The sequence below is a fragment of the Lepus europaeus genome, chromosome 1 (genome assembly GCF_033115175.1).
Source record: "Lepus europaeus isolate LE1 chromosome 1, mLepTim1.pri, whole genome shotgun sequence".
Classification (NCBI taxonomy): Eukaryota; Metazoa; Chordata; class Mammalia; order Lagomorpha; family Leporidae; genus Lepus; species Lepus europaeus.
In genome coordinates this window covers 43,856,070-43,874,446 of record NC_084827.1, presented here as the reverse complement: position 1 = coordinate 43,874,446, position 18,377 = coordinate 43,856,070, and the positions used below count along the sequence as shown (strand labels likewise).

Sequence of the window (18,377 nt, the reverse complement as noted above, 5' to 3'; positions counted from 1 at the left end):
AAATTGTGATCTGAACTTGCTATCCAATTAATAGCTGACATCTGGTTAAGAATGTAATGAATGCCAAGGATTGCAAGCAAATAGTTTAATTAAAAAACAAACAGAACAGTTTCTTTCATCTTGTTCTTATTTTGCTTATAAAAAGTAGAAGAAAGTCCCCTTAGAATACATTGTCCTTATAAGTCTTGAATACTGAAATTTCAAAGTTCTGTAGATAATTTTTGGATACTGGCGTGCACTGGGCACCATTTTAGGAGCTAGCACACCTAGAGAAGAGATAAGAAAGTCAGTGCCTCAGTTCCATGGGACTTGGATTACAAAAGAAATATAGAAGGGATGGAAACCAAAGACAATGTTTAATCCATAATCAGTTTTCAATCTATAATCTATAAGTATTCCTGTTCTCTGTTTCTGTATGTGTGTTGTGTTCTGTTCCTCATCCCTAGGGTTGTAGTCGGTTGTTAGTCACTGTGGATCTCAACCTCACCAGTGCTGAGTTCATCCAGTTCTACTTCATGTACGGGTGCTTGATTACACCCAACAACCGTAACCAAGGTGTTCTTCTGGAATATTCTGTCAACGGAGGCATTACCTGGAACCTACTGATGGAGATCTTCTATGACCAGTACAGTAAACCCGGGTTGGTATTCTGCTTTGTCTGCAACAGCTAACCTGTGGAGCAAAGGTGCTGGGTAAGGCTGGCCAGCAAACCCATCACAGGGGGCTGAAGAGCTCTCTGCCTTACTCATCAGCACAGGTTCCCTCTGGGATCAATGTGAAAATAGGTTTACGAGCTACATAAATAGATGGTTTGAATTTTATCCGAAGAACAGTTAGTTTTCACATCCCAGAATCAAATGAGATGTGCTGTTTACAACACCAGCAATGAATAAACCCCATGCAAGCACCCACAGAAACGAATGAGCATATGATAATTATTTCAGTATCACTTTGGGAAAGGAGAAACAGAAATGCAAATATTTATTTGTTTATATAGTGTTTTCTCAGTTCTAGAAAATTTGGAGCTAGAAAACCAACATATACAGTAAAATAGAAATACCCTGAAGAGGCCTGGAGTCTATCTTAAAACCTCTTATTTTAGTATATGTGCTGCCAAAGCAAGCACAAAGCCTCTTATTTAAAGATCTTGAATAAAAATTATGCAGGAATTTTTAATTGTTTTATTTTATTTCATTTTATAGACAGAGAACTTCCATACACTGGTTTACTCCCCAGATGGCTGCAATGGCCAGGGCTGGGGCAGACCAAAGCTAGGAATCAGGAACTCAATCCAGGCCTCCCATGTGAGTAGCAGGGACCCAACTACTGGAGGCATCTGATACCCTCCAGGGCACATGTTAGCAAGAAGCTGGTTGTGAATGGAGCCAGGACTTGATCCTAGGCACTCTGATATAGGATGCAAGTGTCCAAACTGACATTGTCACTGCTGGGGCTAATACACATCCCACATGGGTCATTTTAAAGTGGGAGGCCAAACACAATCAATGTGACTAATTAGAGAGAGAGAGAGAGATCACTAGAGAAAAGAAATGGTAAGAATGGGCATATAACCAAATCAAGCAACATGGATAATCTTTGGTTTGTGACAAGCCAGGTACAGGTGTAAATGTGGGTAAAATAAAAAGAATCTTATTAATGATCATTTAGTTCAATATGTATAGTTAAGAACAGGTTTAGCTGTAAATGACAGAAAACCCAAAAGAGCATCCACAAAACTTTCTCTCTTTCTTTCTCTCTCTCTCTCTCTCTCTGTCTCTCTCTCTCTCTCTCTCTCTCTCTCTCTCTCCTTCTTCCTCTCTCTCTCTCTCTCGTAAATCTGACCTCACAATCAGTAGTCCAGGACTGCCTGAGTGGCTTCGCAAGCATCAGAGACCCAGACCCTGGTTCCTTCTGACTTGTTCTTCCACACTCACCTTGCAACTTCCATCTCACAGTCTGAAAGGGTAACCAACCCTTCCCCATGCCAGCCAGCAGGAAGAAGGATGGGGCAAGAAACATGTGCTAGCTCTCCCCTTTTTTAAAGATGCACATGTTTATTTGAAGGGCAGAGTGACAGAGAGAAAGCGAGGGATCAGTCTTCTATCTGCGGGCTCACTCAGAGTGACAGAGAGAAAGCGAGGGATCAGTCTTCCATCTGCGGGCTCACTACCCAAATGCCTACAATAAGCCGGGGCTGAGCCAGGCCAAAGCAAGGGATCCAGAAATTCCAGCCTTGTCATCCACACTGGTGCCTTCCTCTGCTACTTTCCAAGGCACATTAGCTGGGAGCTGGAATGGAAGTGGAGCAGCCTGGACTCAAACCAGCACTCCAATACATGATGCTGGCATCCCAAGCAGCAGCTTAATCTGCTGTATGACAACACTAGCCTCTGCTGCCTGCCCGTAAGGATGCTTTCTAACAGGACACATATTAGGGTGCTTCAAAAGTTCATACAAATGGAATCGAAACATGAGTATTTTTTAAGGTAAAAAAAATTTGAGGGGCCAGTATTGTGGCACAGCAGGTTAACCATCACATGAGACACCATCGTCCCATGTTGGAGTGCCAGTTCCAGTCCAAGCTACTCTGCTTCTGATCCAGGTTCTTTCTAATGCACCTGGGAAGGCAGCAGAAGATGGCCCAGGCCCTTGCGCCCCTGCCACCCATGTGGGAGACCAGAATGGAGTTTGTAGCTCCTGGCTTTGGCCTGGCCCAGCCCTGGCTATTATAGCTATTTGGGGAGTGAAACAGATGATGAAAAATATCTTTCTGTCTGTCTGTCTGTTTCACTCTCTCTCTTTCTCTCTTCCTCCCTCTCTCTCCCTCTCTCTTTCTCTCTCTCTCTGCTTTTCAAATAAATCTAACTTGTAATAAGTTCATGGGACTATAACTAAAAGATAAGTTTACTTTGGTGCAAAAAACTTTCTGAAGTCCATGCATGTAAGAGAAAAAAAATTATGAAAATGCCTATGGAAAAACTGTTTGGCTTTCAAAATTTTACACCAAAACACTTATTTTTTTTTTGATTGATTGATTTATTTGAAAATCAGAATTACACAGAGAGAGAGGGAGAGGCAGAGAGAGACAAAGAGAGGTCTTCCATCTGCTGGTTCACTCCCCAACTGGCCACAACAGCTATAGCTGTGCCAATCCAAAGCCAGGAGCCAGAAGCTTCCTCCAGGTCTCCCATGTGGGTGCAGGGACCATCTTCTGCTGCTTTCCCAGGCCACAGCAGAGAGCTGGATCAGAAAAGGAGCATCTGTCTTCCAGGCCAGCTCTCTGCTGTGGCTAGGGAGTGCAGTGGAGGATGGCCCAAGTCCTTGGGTCCTGCACCCCATGGGAGACCAGGAGAAGCACCTGGCTCCTGCCATCGGAACAGCGCGGTGCGCCGGCCGCAGCGCGCTACCGCGGCGGCCATTGGAGGGTGAACCAACGGCAAAAGGAAGACCTTTCTCTCTGTCTCTCTCTCTCTCACTGTCCACTCTGCCTGTCAAAAAAAAAAAAAAGGAGCATCTGGGGGCCGGCGCCCCAGGTTCTAGTCCTGGTTAGAGTGCCAGTTCTGTCCCAGTTGCTCCTCTTCCAGTCCAGCTCCCTGCTGTGGCCCGAGAAGGCAGTGGAGGATGGCCCAAGTGCTTGGGCCCTGCACCCGCGTGGGAGTCCAGGAGGAAGTACCTGGCTCCTGGCTTTTGATCAGCGCAGCACACTGGCCGTAGCGGCCATTTGGGGGGTGAACCAACAGAAGGAAAACCTTTGTCTCTCTCTCTCTCTCTCTGTCTAACTCTGCCTGTCAAAAAAAAAAAAAAAAAGAAAGAAAAAGAAAAGAAATGGAGCAGCTGGGACTCAAACCAGCGCCCATAGGGGATGCTGGCACTGCAGGCAGCATCTTTACCAGCTATACCACATCATTGGCCCCAAAACACTTATTTTTTTTAAATCCCATTTTTCCACACACATTTTGCATCCACATTCCATTAGCTAAAACTTAGTCACACAGCAACATCCAGATGCAAGGACAGCTGGACATATTGTCTTTCTTATGGGCAACCTTGATAGAAAGCTAGGCTCTGTTATAAGGAAGGAAGGGAAATCGGCCATGGAGGAGATGCCAGCAACCTCTGCCACAAGCAAAAAATTCAAACTCTGCACTTTGATTAAACCAGAAACTAAATGGAGCACAATGAAATAGTGTTTAAATAATAATAACAATAATAATAATAATAATAATAATTTACTCATCTCTTGGTAGGAGATGAAAGTTAGGCAACTAAACTGTTTCTCTGGTCTGCATGGAGGGATTTATAAAGACTGTCAGGTTCCTGAACACGTAAGCAGGATGACATACAGGCAGAAGGAGTAAGAGTGTACCTGTCTGATCTACTTTGTTCTCTGGAGGAGAAACAACTTGACTAAGGGAGGAGCAGTGGTCATGATTTATTTAGACTTTTCAGCCTTAAATTTCCACTCCAAGGGTTTTTAAAATGCTGCCAAGGATTTATCCCAGGAAGAAAACTCATGTGGACATGGAAAAATAAGACAAATGCAGGAGACCATGGCTCTGGGTAAGGAATTGTGACTGCAGACCCTCCAGGAACTGATAAAGTCCTGATGTTATTTAGCCCCTTTAAAAGGTTCGGCAAACATGCCAACCCAGTGGTGGTAAATCATAGGATGATCTCACAAGGAGAGTATACAAAGGAAGAGAGGGCAGAATAGCTTTAGCACTGGCAAAATGAACTCTGGGAAGGACTTGCCAAAGGGGCAGTGGGCTCCAAGCTGCCAGGGACTGCACAGATGAAGGCCCCAGAGGCACAGACTGCACTTCACTTCCCCCAACCAAGACACACTCAGCCATGATGGCCCAAATGGTGCATAAAATGATAGGCACAGGGGCCGGCGCCGTGGCTCACTTGGCTAATCCTCCACCTGTGGCGCCGGCATGCCATATGGGCACTGGTTCTAGTCCCGGTTGCTCCTCTTCCAGTCCAGCTCTCTGCTGTGGCCCAGGAGGACAGTGGAGGATGGCCCAAGTGCTTGGGCCCTGCATCCGCACGGGAGACCAGGAGGAAGCACTGGCTCCTGGCTTCGGATTTGTGCAGTTCCGGCCATAGCAGCCATTTGGGGGGTAAACCAGTGGAAGGAAGACCTTTCTCTCTGTCTCTCTCTCTCACTGTCTAACTCTATCTGTCAAATAAAAAAAAAAATGATAGGCACAATCCCAGAAGAAGTTTTAAAAACACAGTCTGGAAACCCAACTGGAAGCATCGTGGCTTTGAATGAATATTGGTTGGCTCTAATCTGAAACACAGCCCACCCTTCTGGCCAGGGTATCTCAGAAAGAAAAAAAAAAAGGAGGCAAAACAAAATCAACAGGAGATGTTGTGAAAAAGAAGCAAAAATAACAAAACCTCTTTAATGTGTAAGACACAGACCAAAGTGACTGCCACCGAAACCCTCAGTCCAAGGGGACTCTTTGTGGATGAACTTGGGCTTGACCCTGCGGGAGATGGATTGGTGTAGATGTGTAGATCAAAAAGAGAATATTTCATGCAGAGGACAGTAAATCTCAGGAAATTATTTTCCCCAGCATACCTTATGCATTGTCAATATAAATAAATTCAAAACAATTTAAGACATCCCAGGGATTTTAAAGCATAGTTGTGTTGAAGGGGTATTTCTGACCTCCTGTCTGACTTATTAAAGGTCATAGTGGGACATGGAGCTACTTTTCCCATGTCTGTCCTTGGTGACTGAGCCAGGGATAGCCTGCTGGGCTTGTCAGCTCATTGCTCATTGGTCATTTCTTAGTGTCAAGGTTTTTGTTGGTGGTGGTTTTTTTTGTTTTGTTTTTTACAACTTATTTATTTGAAAGTCAGAATGACAGAAGAGGGAGAGACAGAGAGAGAATTTTTTTTTTGACAGGCAGAGTTAGTGAGAGAGAGAGAAACAGAGAGAAAGGTCTTCCTTCCATTGGTTCACCCTCCAAACGGCCGCCATGGCCAGCACGCTGCACTGATCCGAAGCCAGGAGCCAGGTGCTTCCTCCTGGTCTCCCATGCGGGTGCAGGGCCCAAGCACTTGGGCCATCCTCCACTGCCTTCCCGAGCCACAGCAGAGAGCTGGACTGGAAGAGGAGCAACTGGGACAGAACCAGCACCCCAACTGGGACTAGAACCCGGGGTGCCGGCGCCACAGGTGGAGGATTAGCCTAGTGAGCCGTGGCGCCGGCCAAGAGAGAGAATTTCCATCTCTGGTTCACTCCCACAGAGGGCCGGCAACAGCCAAGTCTGGACCAGGAGCCAGAAAACTCCATCCAGCTCTCCCACATGGGTGTGGTGGAGGCCCAGGCACTTGGGCCATCATCCACTGCCTTCCCAGGTGCATTAGTAGGAAGCTGGATCAGAAGTGGAGCAGCTGGGACTTGAACCCACACTCTGGTATGGGATACCAGAGTCACAAGCAGGGGCTTAACCCACTGGGCCACAACACTGCCCCTTCGTGTCATGTGTTTAACAAAGCTCGTAAACCAGGTTGTGTTAGTACCACTGACAGCTGATAATGTGCACAGTAGTCTAGTGTCAGTCCATGTAGCAAGCCACAGTCCGCTGTACTCCTTAGGTGGGTAGCTCCAGGATGCTCAAAGCTGTTTACATTCTATTTCCCCACGCTCATAACTCCTGGGATTTCATAAAGTCAAGCCAGGTAATGAGGGTTTGTTGTAGGTGGGGTGTTTTTTATTCACATATAATAATTATACTTATGGGATTTGGTGTAATATTTTGATACATGCATACATTATATAGTGATCATATCAAGACAATAAGAATCATGATGGTATCAGGATAATATCATTCACCATCAACAGATATCAGTTCTTCTTGGTAAGAACGTTCAATATCTTCTAGCTATTGTGAAACATGCAATACATTCTTATTACACCATAATCATGGTCTCCACAAATTATCTTAGCTAACGTCCTCCGCTCTCCGCCCTGTGGTCTGCAGCCCGTCATTGCTGCCCGGCAAATGACCAGGTCATCCCCCGCCCCCATCATTTTCCTCCAGATTCGTGAATATCCTCCTCCCTCCTGATGCTAAAGAGATCGCCACCCGCTTCCGCTGGTGGCAGCCCAGGCACGACGGCCTGGATCAGAACGACTGGGCGGTGGACAACGTCCTCATCTCGGGCTCTGCGGACCAGCGCACGGTGATGCTGGACACGTTCAGCGCGGCGCCAGTGCCGCAGCACGAGCGCTCCCCGGCCGACGCCGGCCCCGTGGGGAGGATCGCTTTCGACATGCTCTTGGAGGACAAGACTGCCGGTGAGTGTTCAGTGGTGCCAAGGCAAGCTCCCGGGGAAATGCGGTCTTTGTGTTTGTTTTCCCAGAAACCTTTTATTTACGGAGTGCAAACTTCATTAGTTTCCTAAGTACTTCTTTAGGAACATGGTGATTCTAACCACCTACCTGCCCTCCCTCTCTTCTTCCTCCTCCCTCTCCTATTCCCATTCTTGTCTTTTACTAAGATCTATTTTCAATTAACTTTATACACATACGATTAACTCTATGTTGAGTTCAACAAATAGTAAGGAAAAAACCTGTTCCTCAACAGTGGAGACAAGGCTGTCCAAAATCATTGCCTCTCAAAGTGTCAATTTCACTTCTAAACATCAGCTTTTAAGTGCTCTATTAGCTGTCACAGATCAGGGGGAACATACGGTATTTGTCCTTTTGGGACTTGCTTATTTCTCGAAGTATGATGTTTTCCAGTTTCATCCATTTTGTTGCAGATGACACTATTTTGGGTTTCTTTACCACTGCGTAGTATTCCATGGTGTACACATCCCATAATTTCTTTATCCAGTCTTCAGTTGACAGACATTTGGGTTGATTCCACATCCTAGCCATTATGAATTCAGCTGCAATAAACACAGGGGTACAGATCCCTCTTTCATATGCTGATTTCATTTCCCTTGGGTAAATTCCCAGGAGTGGGATGGCTGGGTCCTATGGTAGTCTGTATTCAAATTTCTGAGGTATCTCCCTACTGTCTTCCACAGTGGCTGTGCCAGTTCACATTCCCACCAGCAGTGGATTAGGGTACCCTTCTCCCCACATCCTCACCAGCATCTTTTGTTTGTTGACTTCTTCATGAAAGCCATTCTTTTTTTTAAGGTTTTTTTTAACTTTAATAAATATAAATTTCCAAAGTACAGCTTTTTGATTACAGTGGCTTTTTCCCCCCATAACCTCCCTCCCACCCGCAACCATCCCATCTCCTGCTCCCTCTCCCATCCCTTTCACATCAAGATTCATTTTCAATGATCTTTATATACAGAAGATCAATTTAGTATATACTAAATAAAGATTTCAGTAGTTTGCACCCACACAGACACACGAAGTATAAAGTACTATTTGAGTACTAGCTATCCCGTTAATTCACATGATACAACACATTAAGGACAGAGATCCTACATGGGGAGTAAGTGCACAGTGACTCCTGTTGTTGATTTAACAATTGACACTCTTATTTATGGCGTCAGTAATCACCCAAGGCTCTTGTCATGAGTTGCCAAGGCTATGGAAGTCTCTTGAGTTCGCCAACTCCGATCTTATGTAGACAAGGTCATAGACAAAGTGGAAGTTCTCTCCTCCCTTCAGAGAAAGGTACCTCCTTCTTTGATGGCCCGTTCTTTCCACTGGGATCTCACAGAGATCTTTCATTTAGGTTTTTTGTTTTTGTTTTTGTTTTTGTTTTTGTTTTGCCAAAGCCATTCTAACGGGAGTGAGGTGAAACCTCATTGTGGCTTTGATTTGGAAATCGGGTCTTTGGATCTGGGTCTTCTCAGAATGAAGAGTGGGGCTTTGCAGATGTTCTGCGGGCATAGAGACGCTGAGAAGGCTGGCATGCACCTGTTTCCGTAAACATTTCTGGCTGATATAGTAACTGAACCCTTCCTGTCGCTGAAGCCAGCCAGGGTACCTGATTAATAGTAGGACAAAACTTCCACTTCTGTGTTTCCTGTTCCCTGTGGTGGGTAGAAAAGCAACATGGCCTGGTCACTTATTTCCCTATCCCAAGATGAATGTTTTGGTTCTGCCGCATGGGAGAGGCTCGTGGGATGGCATTTCCTGTTTCAGATCATGGCCCAGGTCTTGCTTGTCATCGCTCAGGACCTCCTCCCACAAGTCTCATTTTTCATTCCATGCTTTCATTTCATTGGCCCTATCCTGGTCACCTTTTTTCAAAAAAGATGCCTTCTATGAAGTTTGTTTCCTAGTCTTCTCACATACCTAGCTGTACCACTGAAAACATAGTACCTTCAGGGAAAACAGAGATGTTTGTGTCTCTCCCATCACCAACAGAAGTGTATTCAACAGTGGAGACAGACATCGTAGAAGCAGACAGTGGCACGGAGTGTCAACACCCTACTCAGCCCCAGCATCTTGCCCAGAACAATCTGGATAATTTTACAATAATAATTTTTGTTAAAAGACTGAGAAGAACCTTCCAGGGGAATGGCATAGGCTGGAAAACATTACGATTTAAGGAATTTTAATAATTTGAAACACTGAATTATTAATGTTTCATTGTAAAGGTAACACACTGAAAATCTTGAGGATAAAAATTAAAATTACCCAATGGATGACCATTCTCACTATTGTGGCATGCTTTCTGAGAGCCTTTGGTATCTACACACATATTTATATATGAATACTTCTGCAAAAATTACAGTCTTACATTATATGTTGATGAGTTTTTTCATTTAGAATTAAATCTTGATCCTTTCCCTATTTCCTTAGATACCTTTGAAAGTAAAATTGTAATAGCTATCTTATAATCCTCATGATTTATCATTTGGATATTACTAAATATTTGGGTTAATTAATTTCATTAACTCATTTATTCATAAACAAAATGGCACAGTTATTTGTTTATCTGTATTTACTAAAAATCACCCTTGTAAATAGAAAAAGCTTAAAATGTCCTTCCCCACTAAGTAGTCTCATTCCCTTATTTGCTTATGTATATCTGGTTCAGAACTTTGCTAAATTATTCATTTTTTTCCATGGTTTATAGTCATAGAGCAATTTGAACTCAGTATGAATAAAAGCAAATACAGAGTAGCTTTCCAAGAACCTTAAATACTGATTTTTACTTGAGGCTTTGTTGGTGCCATATGTTAAAAGAATGAGTTTTCCGATTTCTGTCTGTCATGTGAAAACGGTGTTCCTAGAAACCAAGGCATATGCTGACAAAAGTAGGGTTTCTGACCCTGCGGAGGAGATGGACAGTTGATGAATCCTCCTTCATCAGGATTGCAGAGTTCTCGCATAAAATAGGCACCCCCAGAATGAACCCGCTCAGAGTGTTCTCCCTAGAATTCCGATTTCTGTGCCTTTGGACTCTTCCTGTCACGTAGCATTAAACGTGGCTCCAAATCCCCTGGACTGAAGACACAGATGATGCAAGTACGGTAGCCATGGAATCCCAGAGATAAGCTGCTTGTTCTGCAGACCTGTGTGTGCTCAGACAGAATTGAAAGGCGAAGGCTAGATGACAGTTCCATTCTTCTATCTCCTCTCTGGCTCCTCTGAGGCCACCCAGTGCTGCTGCTTGCACAGGGGTCCCCAGCCCTCAGTTGCTCCATTTCCTCTATGTTGTAGATACTGTGGCTAACCAGAAACTTTTAGAGAAACATTGGACCTATAAAATCAAAGTATATTGTGAATTAGAAGCAATATTGTGCTGGTTTCCATTTCTAGCCTTTCTGAGTACACATAGATTGTACTCTGTACTCATCAATGTGTGGTCTTGATGCTTACATTTCTTTTGACTCTTCCAAACAAATTTATTTCTATTAACCAAGTACCTTTCCTCAGAGTGTTAACTCTGGATCTGATTTAGAGCCACAGTGTTTAAATAATCATACGTGAATAACCAAACACTAAGAATGCTGCAGAAGTAAACTTAGGACATGATTATTTCAGGGAAAACCCTAATTTCTTTCCTCATGAATTAGAGAACTTACTTTTACTCTTGCAGTTTTATATGAGGCTGGCAACACTTAACTTAATAAATCCTTTGTTTACCCTTGATTTGTGAACACCTTAAATCCCAATATCTTAGGATATGGTAAGGAAAAACTGGATTTTCCAAAACAAAAATCACTTCCAGATATGCTTGATAGAAACAAGCTGCTCATCTTCATTTCTGTTCCACTAAAGACATCACTGTAATCTCCCCCAAGGTTTCTTTCCCAGGGCTCCACCCCAGAGCTCGTTGGAATCTTCTAAGATTGGCTGGAGCTAATGTTCTGATTTCCATTTGGACCCGACTCTCTGTCCCTGTTTGAGGGTGGTTTTGGCTTTGGCATCTTACTAGGAATGGTTGACATCTCTTTTCTCTCATCAGAATTCTTCCACTGCTCATAGAACTGTAAAATAGCAGCTGATGATTTCCAGAATCTTCTTCATATGCCCAGAAAGCTCAGCATCCCACAGGCTGACCTGTGTCTGCTGTATAACACCGACTACGCATAGGCAAGATGGGGCTATCACGGGAGGAGGTACAGCAGGCAGTGGTGTATTTATTCTGCAGGTAACATGCCCTCTCCTCCAGGCAACGGGAAGCAACATGTCTTCCTGGCCGACATCCTGCCCTCTGGGGCAAAGGCCTATGGGATGGCATACTGTCAAGTAACAGTCCATTAGCTTTGAAAGGCAGAATCCACATTCTAATGTATGAATCATCCTATAAGGAAACCCCTTCGGAAAGGCAGATGGAAATCTGGTCTTTAATTTAGAAGTAGCAGCAGAAATCAATTCTGCATGTGAGGCTACTCCAGAATTCTTCTACTCTGGATGCAAGAGCCCCTATACAGGGTCTATACTTTAAGGGAACACCTGGCTTAGAATCTCTTGAAATACACCTAACAGTGGTACTAACTAACGTGTTGTCTTAAAATGTTAATGCAAGGTTTGGATGACATTTGTACTGATAATATTGATAATGCCCAATTGTCTTGTTCCAAGAGAAACTTTTGGTCCCTTCAACAAATCTTGTTTATCCAAAATCCGGTACAAGTAGTAGGATCTCTGCCAAGATTCCCTGCCACAGAACACAGGTTCCCAGCAGAGTGGCCATAGACTTGGCCTGATAACCACACTTCCATCAGATCCGCTCAGCTCTGCCCTGTGGCGGCAACCTAATCCCAGTTTCTTAAATAAGCTCCTTATAATACTTTATTTTCATTTTTCCCAAATTAAGAGAGACATTAAAACAGCCATCACAGAAATACAAAATATTGTTAGCAATTATTATAAATAATTATACACAAATTTGATAACCTGGAAGAAACGGACAGATTCCTGAACACAGACCCTTGTCCAGATTGACTTGTGAAGAGCCAGGGCACCTAAGCAGTGCTGGCATTTAGCCCAGCAGTGAAGATGCCTGTGTCCCATATCAGTACCTGCGTTCAATTTCCAGCTCTGACTGCTGGCTCTAGCTTCCGGCCAATGCAGGCCCCGGGAGGAAGCAGATGATGGCTCAAGTAATTAGCTTTCTATCACCCATGTGGGAGACCTGGATTGAGTTTTCTGGCTTCCAGCTTTGGCCTAGCCCAGTTCTAGTACTTGTGAAGTGACCCAGTGAATGTGAGCCCTCACTCTGGGTGTCTGTCTTTCTCTCTCTCTCTCTCTCTCTCTCTCTCTCTCTGTCTCTCTCTCTCATACACACAAAAATATAAATACATTTTTTTAGATTTTTTTTTAACTTTTATTTAATGAATATAAATTTCCAGTGTACAGCTTATGGATTACAGTGGCTTCCCCCTCCCATAACTTCCCTCCCACCCGCAACCCTCCCCTCTCCCGCTCCCTCTCCCCTTCCATTTGCATCAAGATTCATTTTCAATTCTCTTCACATACAGAAGATCAATTTAGTATAAAGGTTTCAACAGTTTGCACTCACATAGACACACAAAGTGAAACATACTGTTTGAGTACTAGTTATAGCATCAAATCAAAATGTACAGCACATTAAGGACAGAGATCCCACATGAGGAGCAAGTGCACAGTGGCTCCTGTTGTTGACCCAGCAAATTGACACTCTAGTTTATGGCACCAGTAACCACCCTAGGCTGTCGTCATGAGTTGCCAAGGCTATGGAAGCCTTCCAAGTTCCCCGACTCTGATCATATTTAGACAAGGTCATAAAAGACAGGGTGAGGATAGTAACCAATGATCCTAAGAGTGGCATTAACCAGGTTTGAACAATTATACAGCATTAAGTGGGGAAAAGGACCATCAGTACACACAGGTTGGGAGTAGAGCCATTGGTGGTAGAGTAGAGGTTATGATTACAAAGGAATGAGGCCCAAGTGCACTAGACAGGGTCTAGAACAAAGGACAGAGTCATTATTAGAGGAGCTAAGAAAGGTGCTATCTAAGCTACAATTAAGTTTTCTGATTGAGAGGCAAATAGAACCTGATAGAAGGGGCTTAATAATAATCTGGTGGGCTTTAGGCCTTGTAAGTTAAGAGGCCCAGACCTACCTATCTCTTCACATGGGGTATATCCTAAGGGAGGTGTGAACCTCCTAGGGGAAGGCACTCTGTTGACTTTCATTACTTGGCTGTGCTGGGAGGAGAGCTGGCCAGGTAAAGGCAGGGGGCATCTCTAACAAGAAATTTACAGTTTTGCCTGCAATGTTGCTGACCCTACTTGACCACACCCTCAGCTGCAGTGGTCACTTTGGAAGTTGGGCTGAGTGAAGGGCTTTTCAGCTTAGAGCCAATAAGATCTGTGGCTCTGACCTGGGCATCCTTCAACTCCAGGGCAGGTCCATTTCCAGTGATCCAACTCTTGGCCGAGCTGCCAGGGCTCTTCACAAGCTGACTTCTGCTGAAGCTCAGGCTTACCACATTGAAAGCCACTGCAGTGGACTGGCCTGTTGGGTCTCCTCGAGGGCAGATCACTGTACAGATCAGCCATTAATAGGCCTGCCACCCATTGCTTCTGATGCCTAGCTTTCTTTTCCTCCTGGTTTGTGTTAAAGCAGACCAGAGGATGCAAGTCAAGGGAGTGCCCGTGTCCCATCTCTAATCTTCGGTGGCCTGAACTACAAGTCTATAGTCACAGGCATGTTCTGTAGTAGTTTTTCTAAGGTAGACAATGCCCATGAGGAAAATTATATTCTCACTTTAACACTTTCTTTCCCTTTGGTCTGAAAGGGAGGTTTTTTCTGCTTACTGTATACTTTGCTGATGGCGAAGTGAATCTAGCTATGAGATTATTATTTAAGTTCTTATTTTGGCTATGCTATTACAGAAAAATGTTAGCCATCTCTTTTATAAGGTCTAAAGATTAAATTGTGCATCCTACAGATTCCTTCATAATAGAATTAGTTTCCTACCTTGAAGAGAATAGAGAAATGAAAGAACAAGTTGGGCTTAGAATAGAGAAATGAGGGAGCAAGTCCTAGATCGCTTGCTGACAATAGCAATATCGCATGAATACTTAGCAAACAGTTTCAACCATTAGATAACAACTTAAGAAAACATTTACCAGAAGGTCCAATGCCTTCTATAAATTTTAAGAATCATGTATTTGAAAACACCTCTTAAATATCTAACATGGTGTAGTTTGTTTAACCAGTAAACTTAAGCACAACCATCTAAAATGTTTTTAGTTTCTTTCTACCAACAAGTTTAAAACATATGATACACAGATTCAGGTCACACAAATTAAAATGTATCTTTGATTGATTTTAGCAGCTTAAATTTATGGACAATCTTATCTATAAGCCATTTAAAATAAAACTCTTAATAAAATTTCCCCATGTGGACATACAATATGTACACACATATAACATAGCATACTAGACCAATATAGCATTTTTAATAATAGCTTTTAAAATCTTTAACTCTTTTTGTAGATTGCCAATTGATTTGAATTGCTTTTTTAGTAACCTCAGTTAACCATACTTTTGGTTCTGCTAATACATTATTGGCTTCATCTGTTTACAGAGCCATCCCAAAGTACTGAATACAATGGAAGTGGCTGGAAAAAGTCCATAGGAACCTATAGGAGGACAGCTAAACACAGAACCAACAACGCTTTAGTTTTATGAGCAGCAAATCATATATAACTGTGGATGACAAAAGACTTTAAGTCATCATGTTTAAAATTATAAACTCATAGACCAAATTTGATCTTGTTACAAGGTGATTATTCAAATCTTTGAAAATAAGCACATATTTAAATAACCCATAGCTCTTAATAAAAATTCAGCTGTTTTTGAACAATTAGAATTTAACAGACATCAAGAGAACATAATAGATTACTTTAACACATTGCTTTACAGAGCATCAGAGTTTAATTCTATGTCAAAGAGAAATTGAGCTTCCTGTGATCTTTTGCTGTGAGGTTTCCTTCCTTTACCTTCTTTCATATTGGTGACCATGTTTCTGTGTTTCTGTGTGTAACACATCTTTAAGCATCTTTTGCAGGGCAGGATGAGTGGCAACAAATTCTTTCAGTTTCTGTTTGCTATGAAAAGTCTTAATTTCACCTTCATTCACAAATGAGAGCTTTGCAGGATATAATATTCTGGGCTGGCAGTGTTTCTCTCTTAGTACCTGGGCTATGTCTCGCCATTCCCTTCTAGCTTGTAGGGTTTCTGATGAGAAGTCTGCTGTGAGTCTAATTGGAGATCCTCTGAGAGTAATCTGACGTTTCTCTCTTGCACATTTTAGGATCTTTTCTTTGTGTTTCACTGTGGTGAGTTTGATTACAACATGTCGTGGTGAGGATCTCTTTTGGTCATGTTTATTAGGGGTTCTATAAGCTTCCTGTACTAAGATGCCTCTGACCTTCTCCAAACCTGGGAAATTTTCTGCTAGTATCTCACTGAAAATGCCTTCTAATCCTTTCTCCCTCTCCATGCCTTCAGGAACTCCTAGAACTCGAATGTTGGGTTTTTTAATAGTATCCTGTAGATTCCCGACAATATTTTTTAGATTTCTAATTTCTTCTTCTTTTCTTTGGTTTGCCTGTTTCCTTTCCTGTTCTCTGTCTTCTAAGTCCGATATTCTCTCTTCTGCTTCGCCCATTCTGTTTTTAAGGCTCTCTAATGTGTTTGTCATTTGATCTAGTGAATTCTTCATTTCATTATGATTTCTCATCACTATCTCAGTTTCTTGTTTCACTAGTTGTTTCATTGCATTTTGATTCCTCCTTAATATTTCACTTTCATGAGAGAGATTTTCTATCTTGTCCATGAAGGATTTCTGTAGTTCAAGAATTTGTTTTTGAGAACTTCTTAATGTTCTTATCAATTTTTTGAGATCCGCTTCTTGCATTTCTTCTATCTCATCATCTTCATAATCTTGCATTGGGGTGTCTTTTTCATTTGGGGGCGTCATAGTGTCTTCCTTGTTCTTGTTACCTCGATTTTTGCATTTGTTGTTTGGCATGTTGGAGATATTTGGTTTCTTCACTGTGGTGTTTTTTCTTGTTACACTATGGCTCTATATTAAGTGGACTGTCTGCTTTTGGTGGAGCCTTAGAGGCTTGAGATGAGTGTGGACTGAGAGCTGTGTTTGGTTCCTCAGGGCTGAGGGTGTGTCAAAGATGACACTCCCAGGTTAGGCGTGGTAAATCTCTCTTTCTTTTTTTTTTTTTTTTTTTTTTGATTCAAAAGGGAAGTAATTCCACACAGCTGAACGTACTTGGAGGTAGTTAGCAGGCAAATGATATACCCACAGGAGCCAGAGATTGGAAGCTCCTTCCCAAGGACCACACAGGGAATCTGTGCTGCCCTCAGTGTGGGCTCCAACTCTCCTGCAGTCTCCTACTGGGTTGCCAAGCTAGATCCCAATCTCCTGTTATTTCACCCCTCCCCCCAGAGTCAGGTTTTTCTGCTAGACTCAGGGCTGGTGCAGACCTGAGGTCGCCCTGCTTATGACGTATGTCCAAAATGGCGCCTGCTCTGTCTTGCTCGCCTTTGAGAGGTGAGCGGAGAGAGAGAAACTCATGTCCGTATCGGTCACTTTTTTTTTTCCTCTCTCTCTTCTAGTTAGCCTGGTGAACTTTTCCCCACGGAGTTTCAAGCCTCGTTCCCTCTAGTCTCCTCTTTCCGCTTGCCCGCCGGTGTCTCGGGCTATTGTGGTTCGGCTCACCTCGCGTTCCAGCGCTGGTGCGTTGAGTCTGCCGCTGGTGTCCCGAACTTGGGCTCCCACGCTCTCCACGCAGGTCCACTGTGAATCACTAGTTCCGGAAGAGTTTCCTGTGCTGTTTTTTCCCCTACTCTTCCTTGACCCTGCAGTATCTCCACTTATATTAACGTGTGTCTTGACGAACTATCAATGTGCTCCCTTCCTATTCCGCCATCTTGCCGCTCTCCAAATATAAATACATTTTAAAAACATTCCTCTTCAAAAAACACCTAAAATACCAATGATAAGTAATGAGATTGAATCACTAATACTTTTTTCCCAGTTAAGTTTAGCTGCACAATTATTATGATTTGCCTAATAAATTTTAATTTCCCTCAAACCATTTCTGAACCCTGAAAGTTGTTTACCTAATGCAATAGGGTGGTTACCAGGGTCTGAGGAAGGAGGGAATGGGTAATCACTTTTCAATGGGATGAAGTTCCTGTATGTAGGATGAGTAAGTTCTAGAGCTGTGCTGGGGAGCATACTATCTAGCAGTTAACAATACAGCATTGTGCACTTTAAAATGTGTTGAGATAAGATCTCAGATTTGGTGTTCTTACTGTCCCTCCAACAAAAAAGAAAAAAAAAATCCCATAACACAAAGAATGTAAGGAAAATTTAGTACCTTCATTGCAGGACAGATCATAGGTGTGTACGTAGTCCAGACTCATCAAGATGTATGTGTTTTAAATGTGTGTAACTTTTGCAGATCAATTATACCTTGACAAAGCTATAAAAATTTCATTACAAGTTTTTACTTTATTTTTTATTTTTTGCCAGGCAGAGATAGACAGTGAGAGAGAGAGAGAGAGACAGACAGAGAGAGAGTTATAGACAGTGAGAAAAAGACAGAGAGAAATGTCTTCCTTCTGTTGGTTCACTCCCCAAATGGCCGCTACAGCCGGCGCTGCACCAATCCGAAGCCAGCAGCCGGGTACTTCCTCCTGGTTTCCCATGCAGGTGCAGGGACCCAAGCACTTGGGCCATCCTCCACTGCCCTCCCAGGCCACAGCAGAGAGCTGGACTGGAAGAGGAGCAACCAGGACTAGTACTCAGCACCCCAACTGAGACTAGAACCCAGGGTGCTGGCGCCACAGGTGGAGGATTAGCCAAGTGAGCCATGGTGCCGGCCTCATTACAAGTTTTTTAATTACCC

At 43.2% G+C, this 18,377-nt stretch overlaps 1 protein-coding gene and 1 pseudogene across 1 annotated transcript in view; one reads left to right on the top strand and one right to left on the bottom strand.

Moving 5' to 3' along the window:
* The window catches only part of RELN (reelin), a 581,586-nt gene that overhangs the window by 531,614 nt on the left and 31,595 nt on the right, over positions 1 to 18,377 (top strand). Inside the window, exons 49-50 of the mRNA XM_062213575.1 lie at positions 447 to 640; positions 7,062 to 7,318. Of these exons, the coding sequence (XP_062069559.1) occupies positions 447 to 640; positions 7,062 to 7,318 (451 nt within the window). The remainder of the gene's footprint in view (positions 1 to 446; positions 641 to 7,061; positions 7,319 to 18,377) is intronic.
* Positions 11,290 to 17,852, bottom strand: LOC133758868 (cyclin-C-like; annotated as a pseudogene).